General features: G+C 44.7%; 1 protein-coding gene across 1 annotated transcript in view; it reads left to right on the forward strand.

Annotated features, from left to right (window-relative positions):
* Nucleotides 1-13,082, forward strand: part of MYCBPAP (MYCBP associated protein) — an 82,173-nt gene that overhangs the window by 16,772 nt on the left and 52,319 nt on the right. Inside the window, exons 6-8 of the mRNA XM_088482713.1 lie at nucleotides 10,410-10,525; nucleotides 10,602-10,752; nucleotides 10,839-10,948. Of these exons, the coding sequence (XP_088338839.1) occupies nucleotides 10,410-10,525; nucleotides 10,602-10,752; nucleotides 10,839-10,948 (377 nt within the window). The remainder of the gene's footprint in view (nucleotides 1-10,409; nucleotides 10,526-10,601; nucleotides 10,753-10,838; nucleotides 10,949-13,082) is intronic.

Genomic DNA, 13,082 nt, shown 5'->3' on the forward strand with positions numbered 1-13,082 from the left:
CTGTGATGGGCATGCTGGGATGTGTAGTTCCACAGCAGCTGGATTGCCACCGGTTGCCTACCCCTGCAATAGAATTTGAATGAAGGTTTCAACGCTACTCTGTCCACACTGCTTATGTTGAGTTTGCGGGTAATGTACGGTGGACAGAGGACTGCATATGCCAAACTCTCTGCATTTCAAGAATGTGCTATAATGGGGTACTAATTAGAAATACCTTTTTGGTCTATTTTGCATTTTTAAACACATCAAAAGTGGCAATAAAGTGAGCTTCTATATTAGACACCAAGCAAAGCTATACATATACACTGAAGTGGCAAAAGTCATGGATAGAAGTATGTAAAGGTAATGGTAGGTGATGTCACGGCACTATGATGTCTTGGAAATGCCCAGGCCTGCATCAGTTGTAATCTGAGACCTTGTGAGTCAGTTTGAACACTGGCTAGGCTGCTCATGGCAAGGCGATATGAATTATCAGAGTTTGAACGGGGCATGATAGTGGGTGCCTGAGGGATGGGGTGGGTGACATTCCATTTCCGAAGTTGTGCAGACATTCAACATTCCTCGATCTACAGTGTCACGTGTATACCAGGAGTACCTCATGGAAGGCATTACCACCCACCATGGACACTGCTGTGGCCAACCACGGGTGCTTATTGATCGTGACCAGCGGCATCTTGCCAGAATTGTCCGTGGTAACAGACAAATGACACTGGCTCAAATCCACATTAAATGCAGTAAGTATCAGACACACATCCAGCAGATCAGTGCAGCGTTATTTATCTTCCATGGGATATATTGGCAGAAGACCCACCAAAGTCCCCCTGTTAACACTATGACACCGGACACAGCACCTCAGGCCATGGACCCCAGTTGTCAACAAGGCACCTTGCAGGCTGGTGGTGGTTCCATAATGGTGTGGGGTATGGGTTGGGTCCGCTGGTCTGCCCGAATATGTCATTGACCGGTGACCGCTACGTTGCATTGCTTAAAGACCATATGCAGCCCTTCATGGACTTCATGTACCCCCACAACTACGGAATATTCCAGCAGGATAATGCTCCATGTCATTAGTCCCAAGTTCTCCAGAATTAGTTAGTTCGAGGAGCATTCTGGGGAGTTCCAACAAATGGTGTAGCCACCACATTCGCTCCGACATGAACCAAGTCGAGCATTTATTGGATGTGGTGGAGAGGTCCATTCGCACCTAAGATCCTGCACCTACAAATATCAGGGAGCTTTTGGAAGCTAGTGGGGGTCCTAAATATATTATGCGTGGTCCTGATCCTTACTCGGCTACCCGTGTTGATAGTCTAACTTTTGCCCCAACATACATAGGACCTGATTCAGAGATGTAAGCCATGTCGAAATGTACGCAGTTCGAGCGTTTGTTTGCCATTGCGCATGCGTGTAAGCTGCACTGTGCACGATTGATTTGTGATTACGCTCACACAGAGGAATCACTCGCAAAGTGAGTGACAGGTAGTCAACGTTTGGGGAAGTTAACGGGGGGCGTGGTTTGAAAATCACAGGCATGTCTGACCAACACTGTTTTCTGGGCGTGCATAAATCAGCTACCGCGTCTTTGCTCGCAGCAGGAGAGCCCTCTGAGTGTCTGGTGACCTGCTGTGTCTGCGGCATGTTAGAAGGCTGATGGCCGTCTGATCTGCGTTCGATGTTTCCGATTTTGTGCATGAGCGGCGGATGTGAGATTCTTTCAGTGGGCGTCTGTAAGCACTGGATGGCGAGTGAGTCATTACCATATTTTTGCATTTGCATTCTGTGCAAAATTGCAGCTGTGATTGAATTAGCATACATCTCTGAATCAGGCCCTTAGTCACCATTGGTGTTTACTAGGATGCCAAGCTTCTATTGTTCTATTATGTATTCCTAACTACTCATAATGCTTCCTAAGAAAGACCTGGCGAAGAGCAAGGACCTTTCTTCAACTTCCAATACACACCAGTTCCTTTGCCATAGGGGCCCTGTTCCTGGTCCTGATATCCTCAAGACCTCCCTACAGACTTCCTCTAAATGGGTGTTTCCCCCCCCCCCCCCTTGTCCAGCTGATACTGAGCCCAGTAATTCATAAATCCTTCAGTTCCTTAAGACACTACAAGTCTGATTTTCAGGAACTCAAAAGCAAATTGCAGGAAAAGTTCAGCTCCAGACTTGACCTTTTGCACACAGACGTCTCTGACATCTCTGGACGGGTCCTGGCCTTGGCTGCTAAAGAGATGACCGACAACTCCTTACGGGACTTGGTGAAATGCCAGTCCGCAGAGCTATGTGCCTTCCAGACTCGACTCGAGGACTTGGATAACAGGGGTCAATGGAATAATTTTAGGGTACGTGGTGTTCCGGAAGACATCTCACAGCATGGCATAAACAAAAACAGGTTTACGTAATTCTGTCTAATGACCCAGACATGCAGATTTTGTTTGATAGATCCCACCAGGCCCTCAGTCCACGCGGCCGGCCCTCAGACTCACCATGGAACATCATCTGTCGTCTTCATTATTTTACAGCGAAAGACCAAATTCTTGCCATGGTCCAACGGTTAGAATTTGAGGACAGCAAAACTCCAATTTTCCAGGATCTCTCCTGGCACAATTTACTGCAAAGACATTTTCTGAATGAGCTACGCAAGAAGAATATCAAATACAGATAGGGTTTTCCATTCAGTCTTAATGTAGAAAGGGAACGCAAACGCCTGATGTCTTCCCCTGACCTGCCTGACTTTTGTTGTTCTCTTGAAATCCAAATGGTGTCCCTCTCTGACTGCTAGCCTTCTCCTTGTGACTCGAGACTCCCTGATGCTTCATGCTGAGAAATGGCAGACAGTTTCCAGATCCAGATATATGCAGAAATACACCAAAGTCCATGGCTCTCAGTCCAGCTCTGATGATCCTGGTTGACTTTTCTATATTTTTCTAGTATAGGTTTCTTTCTTGGTTCTCCATAGATTCTTATTGTTTTATTGTCATTATCAGGCTGCTTATTGAGATTTGTCTATTGTTCCATTGTGGCTACAGTTTTACTTATATCACTGTTGTATAGTGTCTCGGCGATATGAGGTTAGTTTTAGGATATCTAATTTGATAACCCTGTGTTAGGTTGGGTGGATGGGCTGCCCCCTGGCAGTTTGCGAGCGGAGGGGTTTACTGGTACAATGCAAGATATTCTCAAAAGACTTTGTTGTTTTCACCTTATGCAACTAATTTTAGTCAGCCTGCTTTTTTTGCCTAGGTTTTAGATTGGGTTGCCAAACTACAGAAGGGTATTGCAATTTGGAGAGGCGACTTGAATTGGCACATGGTGCATACAGATGTGTCCTCATAAATCTAGCCTCAGTACGCCACACAGCTTGACTTGTCTGGTGTGAGTGAACTGCCAGGTTCCGTGCTACTCTGCTAGCTTCAGGCTTCTTTTTTGCAGAAAATGCGTCTAAAAGTCACAATGCGATGGGACTAGGACACACCAGCAGACTGTGCTGATTAATTTGATATGCAACACTTGTGTATCTGTGTGCATCTGAGTCTGTATATGAAGCACAATGGCACTTGGAATGAAAAAGCTGCGACCACTACATTGTAGCTCTTTGTATACAGATTCAGAGACTCAGCCGCACACAGATATACAAGTGTTGTATATAAAATTAATCAGCACAGTCTGATGGTGCATCCTAGTCACATCACATTGCATCTTGCTGTAGATGCATTTTCAGCAAAAAAGATGCAAAAAAAATGCCCGGCGCTAACAGAGTCTCACGGGACCTGGCTCGCCGAGAAGGGCTTTTTAGGTCAACTGCAGCAAAGATATGTAAGGACAAATCTGTACCTCTAGGGAGCCCTCCTGCATCCCTTCTACATTCATCATAGAGATCATGTACCTTTCTGGACCATCAGTTGACACGTGGCGCATTCACCACCCCCTAGACCAGGATTATATTATTTTCTCCAACATCCATCAAGTCTATAGCATACATCACTATTTTGTTCACCATAGAATTCTCCATATCCTATGGGATACTTTCATTGGCCCCACAGCCTGGTCAGATCACTTCCCAGTGTCCCTCATGCTAGAGGTTCCTCATTATACCCCCCCAGGTCCTGACGAATTAAAGAGCTCATTTTACAGGACCCTGTTTGAAAGTGAACTGCTGACCACCTTGGATGAGTTTGCTCTCAATAATATTACTCCTAATGTCTCCAAGATGTCTATCTGGGAAGCACACAAGTGTGTTTTGAGGGGCAAGCTCATCCAACTGGGCTCCAGCTTCAAGAAACTAAAAGCAGCCCAAATCGTTACCATTTTGGACACCATCAAGTTGTTAGAACTGAAACATAAAGAGTCACTCGCCAAATATGTCCAACTAGAGTCATCAGAAGTCTGTAAGGCATCTAATAAACTCCTCAACAATAAGGTTAAGCGGGCCTTTAGAAGATGAAAGTATACATTTTTTTTGTTGGGGGTCAACAAGCTTAGCAGACTTTTTGCTCATGCTCTGCGAAAACAAAAAAGTACCTTCATTATCCACAAGATGAAAATGGATCAGTAGGCTCTAGTTTACTAATCTGAGGAGATTGCATCTCTTTTTCATCAGTATTGTAATAAACTGAACAACCTAAAACCTCCCTCAACTTCCACTGACAGGGCGTCTCTCTGCCCAAATCCACTTCTGTTTACCTGAGACAACCCCACATTGCCCTGATGGATGGATGGGTGAGGTTGAGGAGGTGATTAAATCTTCCCCGACAGTAGAGAGTCCTGGGGCAGACGGGTTCACAATTTTTTACTAAATATATTTTTGGGAGAAGCTTGTTTTTCTGTTGGTCTCAGCTTTTAACGAAATATCCGCCTCCCATCAGTTGCTTCCACAGGCCTTGGAAGCGCATATAGTTGTCTTTACTAATGACAAGACCCAGTTCTCCGGTTACCATTCGATTGCTCTCTTGAATGTCGATGTGAAATTTTTTGTGAAGTTGATAGCATATCGCCTACAGTCTTGGCTCCCTATCCGGACCAAGCCAATTTTGTACCAGGCAGGGAGGCCAAGGACAATACTATTAAATTATAGACCTAATACATTCAATTTCGACTGCCAAAACTCACGCACTCTTTTTTTTTTTTTTTTTTACGTATTTATTTAAAATTTTATGATAAGAGAAGTACAAAATATATGCAATGGCAAATAAAATATTCAGAATATACCAAAACAAAATACATGGAGTTGCATATGAACATGAAGGTACAAATTTAACAATAGACTAATCTGAGCTCAAATATAGGGAGAAGAGAACCGTCAGATGCCAAGACACGTATTAAAATGAACCATAAGTAACAAAACAAAACAAAGTGAGAACAAATGGAAATCGTAAGAGCATGGGAGAAAGGAGGATGAAGAAATAGGACAAAGAAAAGGTTGTAGGGGGGGTGGGGAAAGTAGAGGAGAAGCCTAGTCCGAGTCAATTTTACAAATTAGGGGAGCCTAAGCATAGATCCCTAAATTCTAAAGAAGGGAAATCACCATGGTAGAATGGAGAAGAGGTAACATCAGAGCAGGAGGTCTGAAAAGCCAAAGGGTAGGGTCCCATGTGTCATGGTGTTATTGTATAAATACCAGTCGCCCCAGACCATAAGAAACTTATAGGTTGTGAAGGTAAGCTGATATTTTCTCCATGGCTGCCACATGACAGATTATATTTATGAGTTGCTGGTGAGAAGGAGGGTCAGTGCACTTCCATTGTCTTGCAATTAAGCATCGAGCCGCATTTAAAATATGTGAAGAGAGCTTATCTGCATGCTTGGTAAAGCCCTCAAGTGGACAGCCAAGGAGAAAAGACCAAGGAGACTTAGTCAAATGTACCCCAAGAACTTTTTAACAGAAGATGGGTAACCTTATCCCAGAATGGAATCAGTATGATTTACCGCCGGCCGCATGACAGTGAAGATCCCGACAGGTGAGTATTTTTTCTATTTACTATCTTAACTTCCCCCCATAACCCTAACCTCCCCCCAAGTGCCTAAACCTAACCCCCCCCTTCCCCGCAGCCTAACCCTAAGTCTCCCGGGGGGGGGGGGTCCCTAACCCTAACTCCCCCTTCCCCTAGCCTCTAGCCTAACCCTTAACTCCCGGGTGGTGCCTAACCCTAACATCCCCCCGGGAGCGCCTAACCCTTCCCCCCGCCCCCCAGCTGCTGTCCACACCCGGCTTACTTCGACCGGTAAGCCGGGTGTCGGGCTCCCTGCGTAGGTCTAATGACAGGTGTCTGGATTTTGACGCCTGTCATTAGACACTTGCTGGGATTAGACAGTCGGGATGCCGATGGTCGCCATTTATACCGTCGGCATCCCAACTGCATACCCCCAGAATAGAACTATCTTAGGGCAAGACCATCATATATGTAAGTGCCTACCTCTCCAACACTGATTTGAGTTATACATTCTGTGTAAATGGTAAGGTACCAGGTACCAACTGTCACGACCAGGGTTTCTCGGCATGGTGGTTGACGTGTAATACCTGTGAGGTCACTGTGGCGGGGGGTGTCTGGCGGTGGCGCTGGTGCTTGGCGAGGAGCATTGGCTGCACATGGTTCTGTACGGACACATTGTCACTCTGGCTGGTGAGGCCTTGTGGTGCTTCCGTTCTGCTCGGCATGGGCGCCGCCATCTTGCCTCCGGCTATGTGATTCAGTTGCCCAATCCTGGTGGGTCATGTGCTCTCTCCAGCCAGTCAAGGCGCGGCACTTGGTATTTAGGAAAGTCCAGATCCTTCCTTCTTTGCCAGTGCAACGTGTTTCTCAGCAGCAGCTGAGAGAGAGTTCCTGAGCTGGTTAACTGCCTCCTTGGAAACACTACCTAGCCTGTTACCCTGCCTGCTCCAACCTCTGGACTTTCCCTGCACCCTCCATTTACCTTCCCCTGCCTGAGTACAAGAGTCTGGACATTCTCCCATTTTCTTCACTACAGTTCTGAAGTGCACTTCAGTGCTATACCTGGACTATTTCCTTTGCCATATCCATGTCTACTAAGTCACTCATTTTCATTTAAATCTGCTTCTGTGTCTGCTCCTGTCACCACCCCGGTTCCACAACAAAACCAGAACCTCACACCAACTATAGTATATAGTATATCTTTTATGCATTTTCCTTGATTGAGGAAGAAAGAGAGGACTTAGATACCCTTTGCTGTACCACAGACCATGTGTCCTCATCAGGTGGGCTACCTAGATCCTTTTCCCACTGGAGTTCATGGCCCGTAATGTCTGGTAATTTAACATTGAGCAAGAGATTATAAAGAACAGATATGATACCCTTCATAAAAGGATTATGGAGACACAGAGACTCAAAGGGAGTTAAGGATCTGTTTATAGAGATAAGGGGGAGGGAGTTGATAAAATGTCGGACTTAAATGGAAGTAAATGAGTTAATAGAAGGTATACTAAATTTACTTTGTAAGGAACCCAGAGAAGCGCATCCACCCATATCGAGGAGATCAGATACCACTCTAACACCTCCCTTAATCCATGAGGAGAAACTAATGGAATTGAAACCCGGAGAGAATGTAAACCACACAGGAGTAATGGGGGATGGATAGGAAGTGACTTCGTAGTGAGTTTTACAGTGATCCCAAACAGAGCATGTGAAGACTAACCAAGTGTGAACAAGTAGATTTGGGTCTATCAGACAAAGGCGGTCCTACAATAGGGGACACAAAAGGGATACCGCATGAGTTGGCTTCCACTTCTACTAACCTAGGTATCTGGGAAGATGCAATTGCCCGACTTAAATGGGTAGCATAGTAATAAAGAGTAACATCTGGGAACCCGTTGCCAACATTGGTAGTGGGGCATCAGAGAGTGAATAAGCTAATATGTGGAGTTAAATCTCCATACAAATTGGACAAACCACCTGTGTATTTGTGATAGAGTCAGTTTAGGGACAGCAACAGGTAGGGTCTGGAAGAGGTAGAGTAGTCTGGGCAAAATGTTCATTTTAACTGCTACTATTCTGCCCAACCAGGTAATAGTGAGATCCTGCCAACGAATGAGGTCTAGTTTAATGACTTTAAGCATAGGGGAAAAATTTGCTGTGTACAAGGTATTGTACCGGCTAGTTATAAAGACTCCCAAATATTTGATTTTAGAGGGCTGCCATTCAAAATTTATAATTGTGACGCAGGAGGTCTAGGGCCGTGGATGAGATATTGAGGCGGAGGGAATCCGTTTTAAAAAACTTTGATCTTATAGCCCTGGAGTGAACCATAGTCAAACAAGGTCTGAAAGAATTTGGGAAGAGATGTATGAGAAGAAGTTACAGTTAGGAGAATGTCATCGGCAAAGAGAGACACTTTGTATTCTGTGACACAAAATTCACGCACTCTTGCTATCAACTGATGCTGAAAAGGCATTTAACCACCTGGGATGGACCTTTTTATCTAGGGTGCTGGAGCACTTGAGTCTGGAAACAAGTGCCGTGCCCGCATTCTAGCACTTTATAATTGTCCCTCAGCTAGGGTTAGGGTAAATAGGATTTTGTCTGAATCCTTTCAAATATCAAACGGCACTATACAGGGTTCCCCCTTTCTCCCATTATCTTTATCCTTTCCATGGAGACTTCGGCTAGGGCAATTGGGTCCATTCCTGACATCTCTGGCTTTTCAATTGAGCAGGTTACCACAAATTGGCTATTTTTGCAGATGATTTGGTGGCGGTGATTTCTTATCCGTGGTCTCCCTCCCTAATCTGTCCTGTAAACAGTGCCGGATTACCAAATAGGCAGAGTAGGCACTGCCCTATGTGTCCCGCGCCTTTTGTAGGGGATCAAAATAATATTGATTTGATCTTTGAAAGAAAATTACAATCAAGCTTTCTTAAATTGTTTCCAAAAGATAGATAGAAAGAATGAATCAACTCAAAGAAACAAAAACTTTACATTAAAGACTCTATAGAGAATATACTGTATTAATGTAATGTACTAATTAACAATTTAAAGTACATAAACCATAGACAACAGATTCATATTACAGTTTGTCTCTTAAAAGCTCAGCTGTCAGCTGTCAGTTTGTAAAACAAATTTCGTGCAACCTATGTGCGGTTTATTAAAATTGTTGGTTGGTAAAAATTAAAAATGTAATAGGAGATAATTTGCAAGGGGGGCCCTGAGATTTCGACTGCCTAGGGGCCTCCACAGGGTTTAATCCGGAACTGCCTGTGAGTTCCATATATTCAGTGCTCTCTAATTTTAAGAAGTTTTCTAAGTCAATCACTTTAGAGTAAAACTCTCTACTCCCCACTCCCTTCCCTCCACCTCTCCTGGACACTCCCCAACATTAATTGACCTACACTTGGCACCCTTCTCACATTAAATACTTTAGGATTGCTATCACCAACCATATTCCTGATTTATTCAGGATGAATTTTCCCCCTATTCTCCAGACAATTAGATGTGAGCTTCAAATGGACATTGTGAATATTTTGCCAATGGAATGTTGACAGATGATTTTTTTGAATGGGTTTATGGTTAGTCTGTGGTTAGGGATACTTCGTTAATGGAATGTCGACTGTCGACATTCTGGCAATGTTGACATTTTGAACCACCCGAGGGAGATGCTTCAGCTATCTGTATGGACGTAATCCTTAACTATATATCAGAGCTGCAGTGTGTGTTTAGTGATCCTTTAAAGCGGTATGCAGTCGGGAAGCCGGCGGACCTAATCCCGACAGCCGCCTTCCCAACTGCTTAATCCCGGCGAGGGTTAAATGACAGGCATCTAAATCTAGACGCCTGTCATTTTACCGACACCGGGAGACCGGCGCCCGGCATCCCAATCGAAGGGATGCCAGGCGCCGAGCGCGGACAGCCGCGGGGGGGGGTTAGGTTTAGGGCTCCCGGGGGGGACTTAGGGTTAGGCACCCCCCCGGGAGGTTAGGGGGAGGGAGGGTTAGGGTTAGGCACCCCCGGGGTGGACTTAGGGTTAGGCACCCCCACCCGGGGGACTTAGGTTTAGGCGGCGGGGAAGGGGGGGTTAGGTTTAGGCACTTAGAGGGGGGATTAGGGTTAGGCACTAGGGGGGAAGGTTAGGGTTAGGCACCCCTAAGGGAGGGTTAGGGGGTAGAATAGGTTAGTGAATACTTACCTGGGGACGATCGGGATTTTCATCCTTGTCGGGCTGCCGTTGTCGGGATTTGAATCGTCGGGCATGGGTCCGGCGGTAAATCATACCGATTCCCTTTAAAGCATATTATTAAACAGTCCAATAAGCTAATATAAGGGTATTATAATTACAGTAAGAAGAAAGAAGTTGAATTACATGGAATTTTTTATTATAATTTCTCTTTGTTCTTCTGATAGTCTTTTAATTTCATAATATTTTATCTTCTCTATTATTAACAATATTTTCTGAGACAGGTCAGCTTTGTAAACCCAGGGGACAGCTTGTGATGAGCCTTTGTGGAGATTTCCGCAGAGTCCAGGAGGAAAGACAGCTAATAGATCACTGTATTCCAGCACTGGAGCATGGCAAGGTTGGTTAAATACATGCATGAGAAATGATGAACTGGATTTAGACCAGGGGCTTTGATTCATCTTTTTTTCCTTAAGGGCTACCGCATTGGAAGTGAATTCTGGAATGTGTCTGAACACATTGGGGATGAACTGAGTGGCATAACCTTATCATTAACTCAAAGCGAGCGTGGTTACCCTTCATCTGTCACTCATGTAGGTCAACCACATAGCATCAAGCAGGAGACTGGTATGTCAAATGTTTAATAAACGCTGCTTGGTGTTGTTCTTACTAAACTATAGATGTGTTCTCATAACATGGTGATGTCTTCCCAGGCCCCACAGAGAGGCCCCCATTTCACCGCACTTGGGATAAAAGTTTGTATTTGCAACATCGCAGGCACAAGCTTAAAGCAGTCATGGAGGAACTAAACTTCGCCAAACCAGTAAGTGGAAAAGCGTGGCTCATAGAAGCACAGCCAGACTGCAAAATTCTGTTTCCTCACAGAAATCCAGTTCCTAAATGTTAGTTGCAGGAAACAGGAAAATATATACTTATACTGTTACCCATGGCACCCAGTAACAAACCCATTGGCTACCGTGGAAAACATCACATATTTCCTTTGGATCATTTTTTTTTTTAAGAAGTATCCTCCACTCAATACAATGCCAAAGTGTCCAGATACACAGGGTCTTACTGCTGAACAAGCAGAGCACGTGATAACATAACATTAACAATAAAGCATATTATTATATAGCACATGCAGTATGGCGAGATCCCAATCACAGAGATCATTATAATATCACCTAAAATGATGGTAAACCATTCATATTTATACACATATCTGGATATAAGAGTTTGTTTGTGTTACCTTTCTTTACCTGAATCTTTTCAGTTATTAGAAAAACTTATGAGGGGTATTCAATTGGCTAATTGCCGCGCCGGAGCTATTCAATTAGCCGAGACTTCCCTGCGAGTGGGTCCCCACAGTCCGACTGAACCTCTCAGCTTCGAGGTAAAGTCCGTAGAAAAATCACCAAATCCGGCTAGCGCGGGGAAAGAAAAACATTAATTCCACAGTTTATGAGAATCCGTGTGTTTCCGTGCGTGTCCTGATATTTTGGCACGGGAAAAAAGCTATTTAATTGAATAGCCTTTCCCCGCGCCTCTGGGATTTTGGCCAGCAATTTGTCGTGGGGTAAACCCCACGGCTAATTGACTACCCCCCTATAAAGTGTGAAGATAAATTAACAAGAGAGGCCAGTCTGGTGCTAGATTGCTTGGGAAGAGGAGAGAGGTGTTATATAGGGGATCGGTAAGGATGACTTCCCTTAGGGGTGCCTAAACCTAACCTCCCCCCTTGTACCTAACCCTATCCCCCCCCGTACGTGCCTAAACCTAACCCCCACCATCCCCACAGCCTAAACCTAACCCTCCCGGGGGTGTGCCTAACCCTATCCTCCCCCCGGGGGTGCCTAACCCTATCCTCCCCCCGGGGGTGCCTAACCCTAATCCCCCCTTCCCCTAGCCTAACCCTCCTGGGGGGGTGCCTAACCCTAAGTCCCCCGGGAGCCCCTAAACTAACCACCCCACCGGTTTACCTTCGTTCGGTATGCTGGGCGTCAGGCTCTCGGCGTAGGGATAATGATAGGTGTCGGGATTTCGATGCCTATCATTAGTCCCCTGTCGGGATTGCACAGTCGGGAAGGCGGCGGTCGGCATTTGGACCGTCGGCTTCCTGACTGCATACCGTTATATATAGTACTACTATATAGCTCATTGGTGAGTTCACACCTACAATACTGTGTCCACTGCTGCTGGCCATATCTCCAGAAGCACATACAGTACATTTATTTGTGAGTGTAAACCACAAAGTATAAACTACAAAATTTACCATGAAAATTGTGATGGATCTAACTATGTATAGATTGCAGAAGAGAATGAAAAAGAGGAATTTGATAAAAGCTTGGATTATATCAAGGGTAAAAAGTCACAACTAATTTTGTATATTATGTTGCTGTCATACAATATAGCAGAAAGTCTCAGAAATGAAATAGCTTAACTGTAATATTCCAAATACCTGTGAGATCTTATCACAACGCATAAGGCAGCTTCACCACCTGTCACATTCATTTTGCTGATAAGTGACTGCCATACTGCTGAAAGTTGTTATGTTCAGTCACTAGGCTCTGTCATTGAAAGATACAATCTAGGGCTTACACATGTGTTCCACATGTCTAAAGCAGATAACTTTAACTACTGAAATGAGTAGCCTGGAACACAGTGCAGATTGCTGTCCGGGAGCTGTCCTTTTATGGTGGAGAAACAGCTTCAGATTGTTCCAATGTGATATCTAACCTCCCTTGTAAGTCCATTTTTAGTTATGCTTTATGAGCAAGCTACCTGGACTACTGGAGGTTTTATCTTATATTGACAGTGCTTTCCAAATCTCCAACAAAGGTTTTAACAAGGTATGGATGAGCCTACGGTACATCTATCCAGAAGGCACTGTCAGGGAAACGCATAAGAAACCTCAAATTGATCAAGACAGTTTCAGGCCCGACTGTCTTCCTTGTTTA

The sequence above is a fragment of the Taudactylus pleione genome, unplaced genomic scaffold (genome assembly GCF_031769625.1).
Source record: "Taudactylus pleione unplaced genomic scaffold, aTauple2 ptg000290l, whole genome shotgun sequence".
NCBI lineage: Eukaryota > Metazoa > Chordata > Amphibia > Anura > Myobatrachidae > Taudactylus > Taudactylus pleione.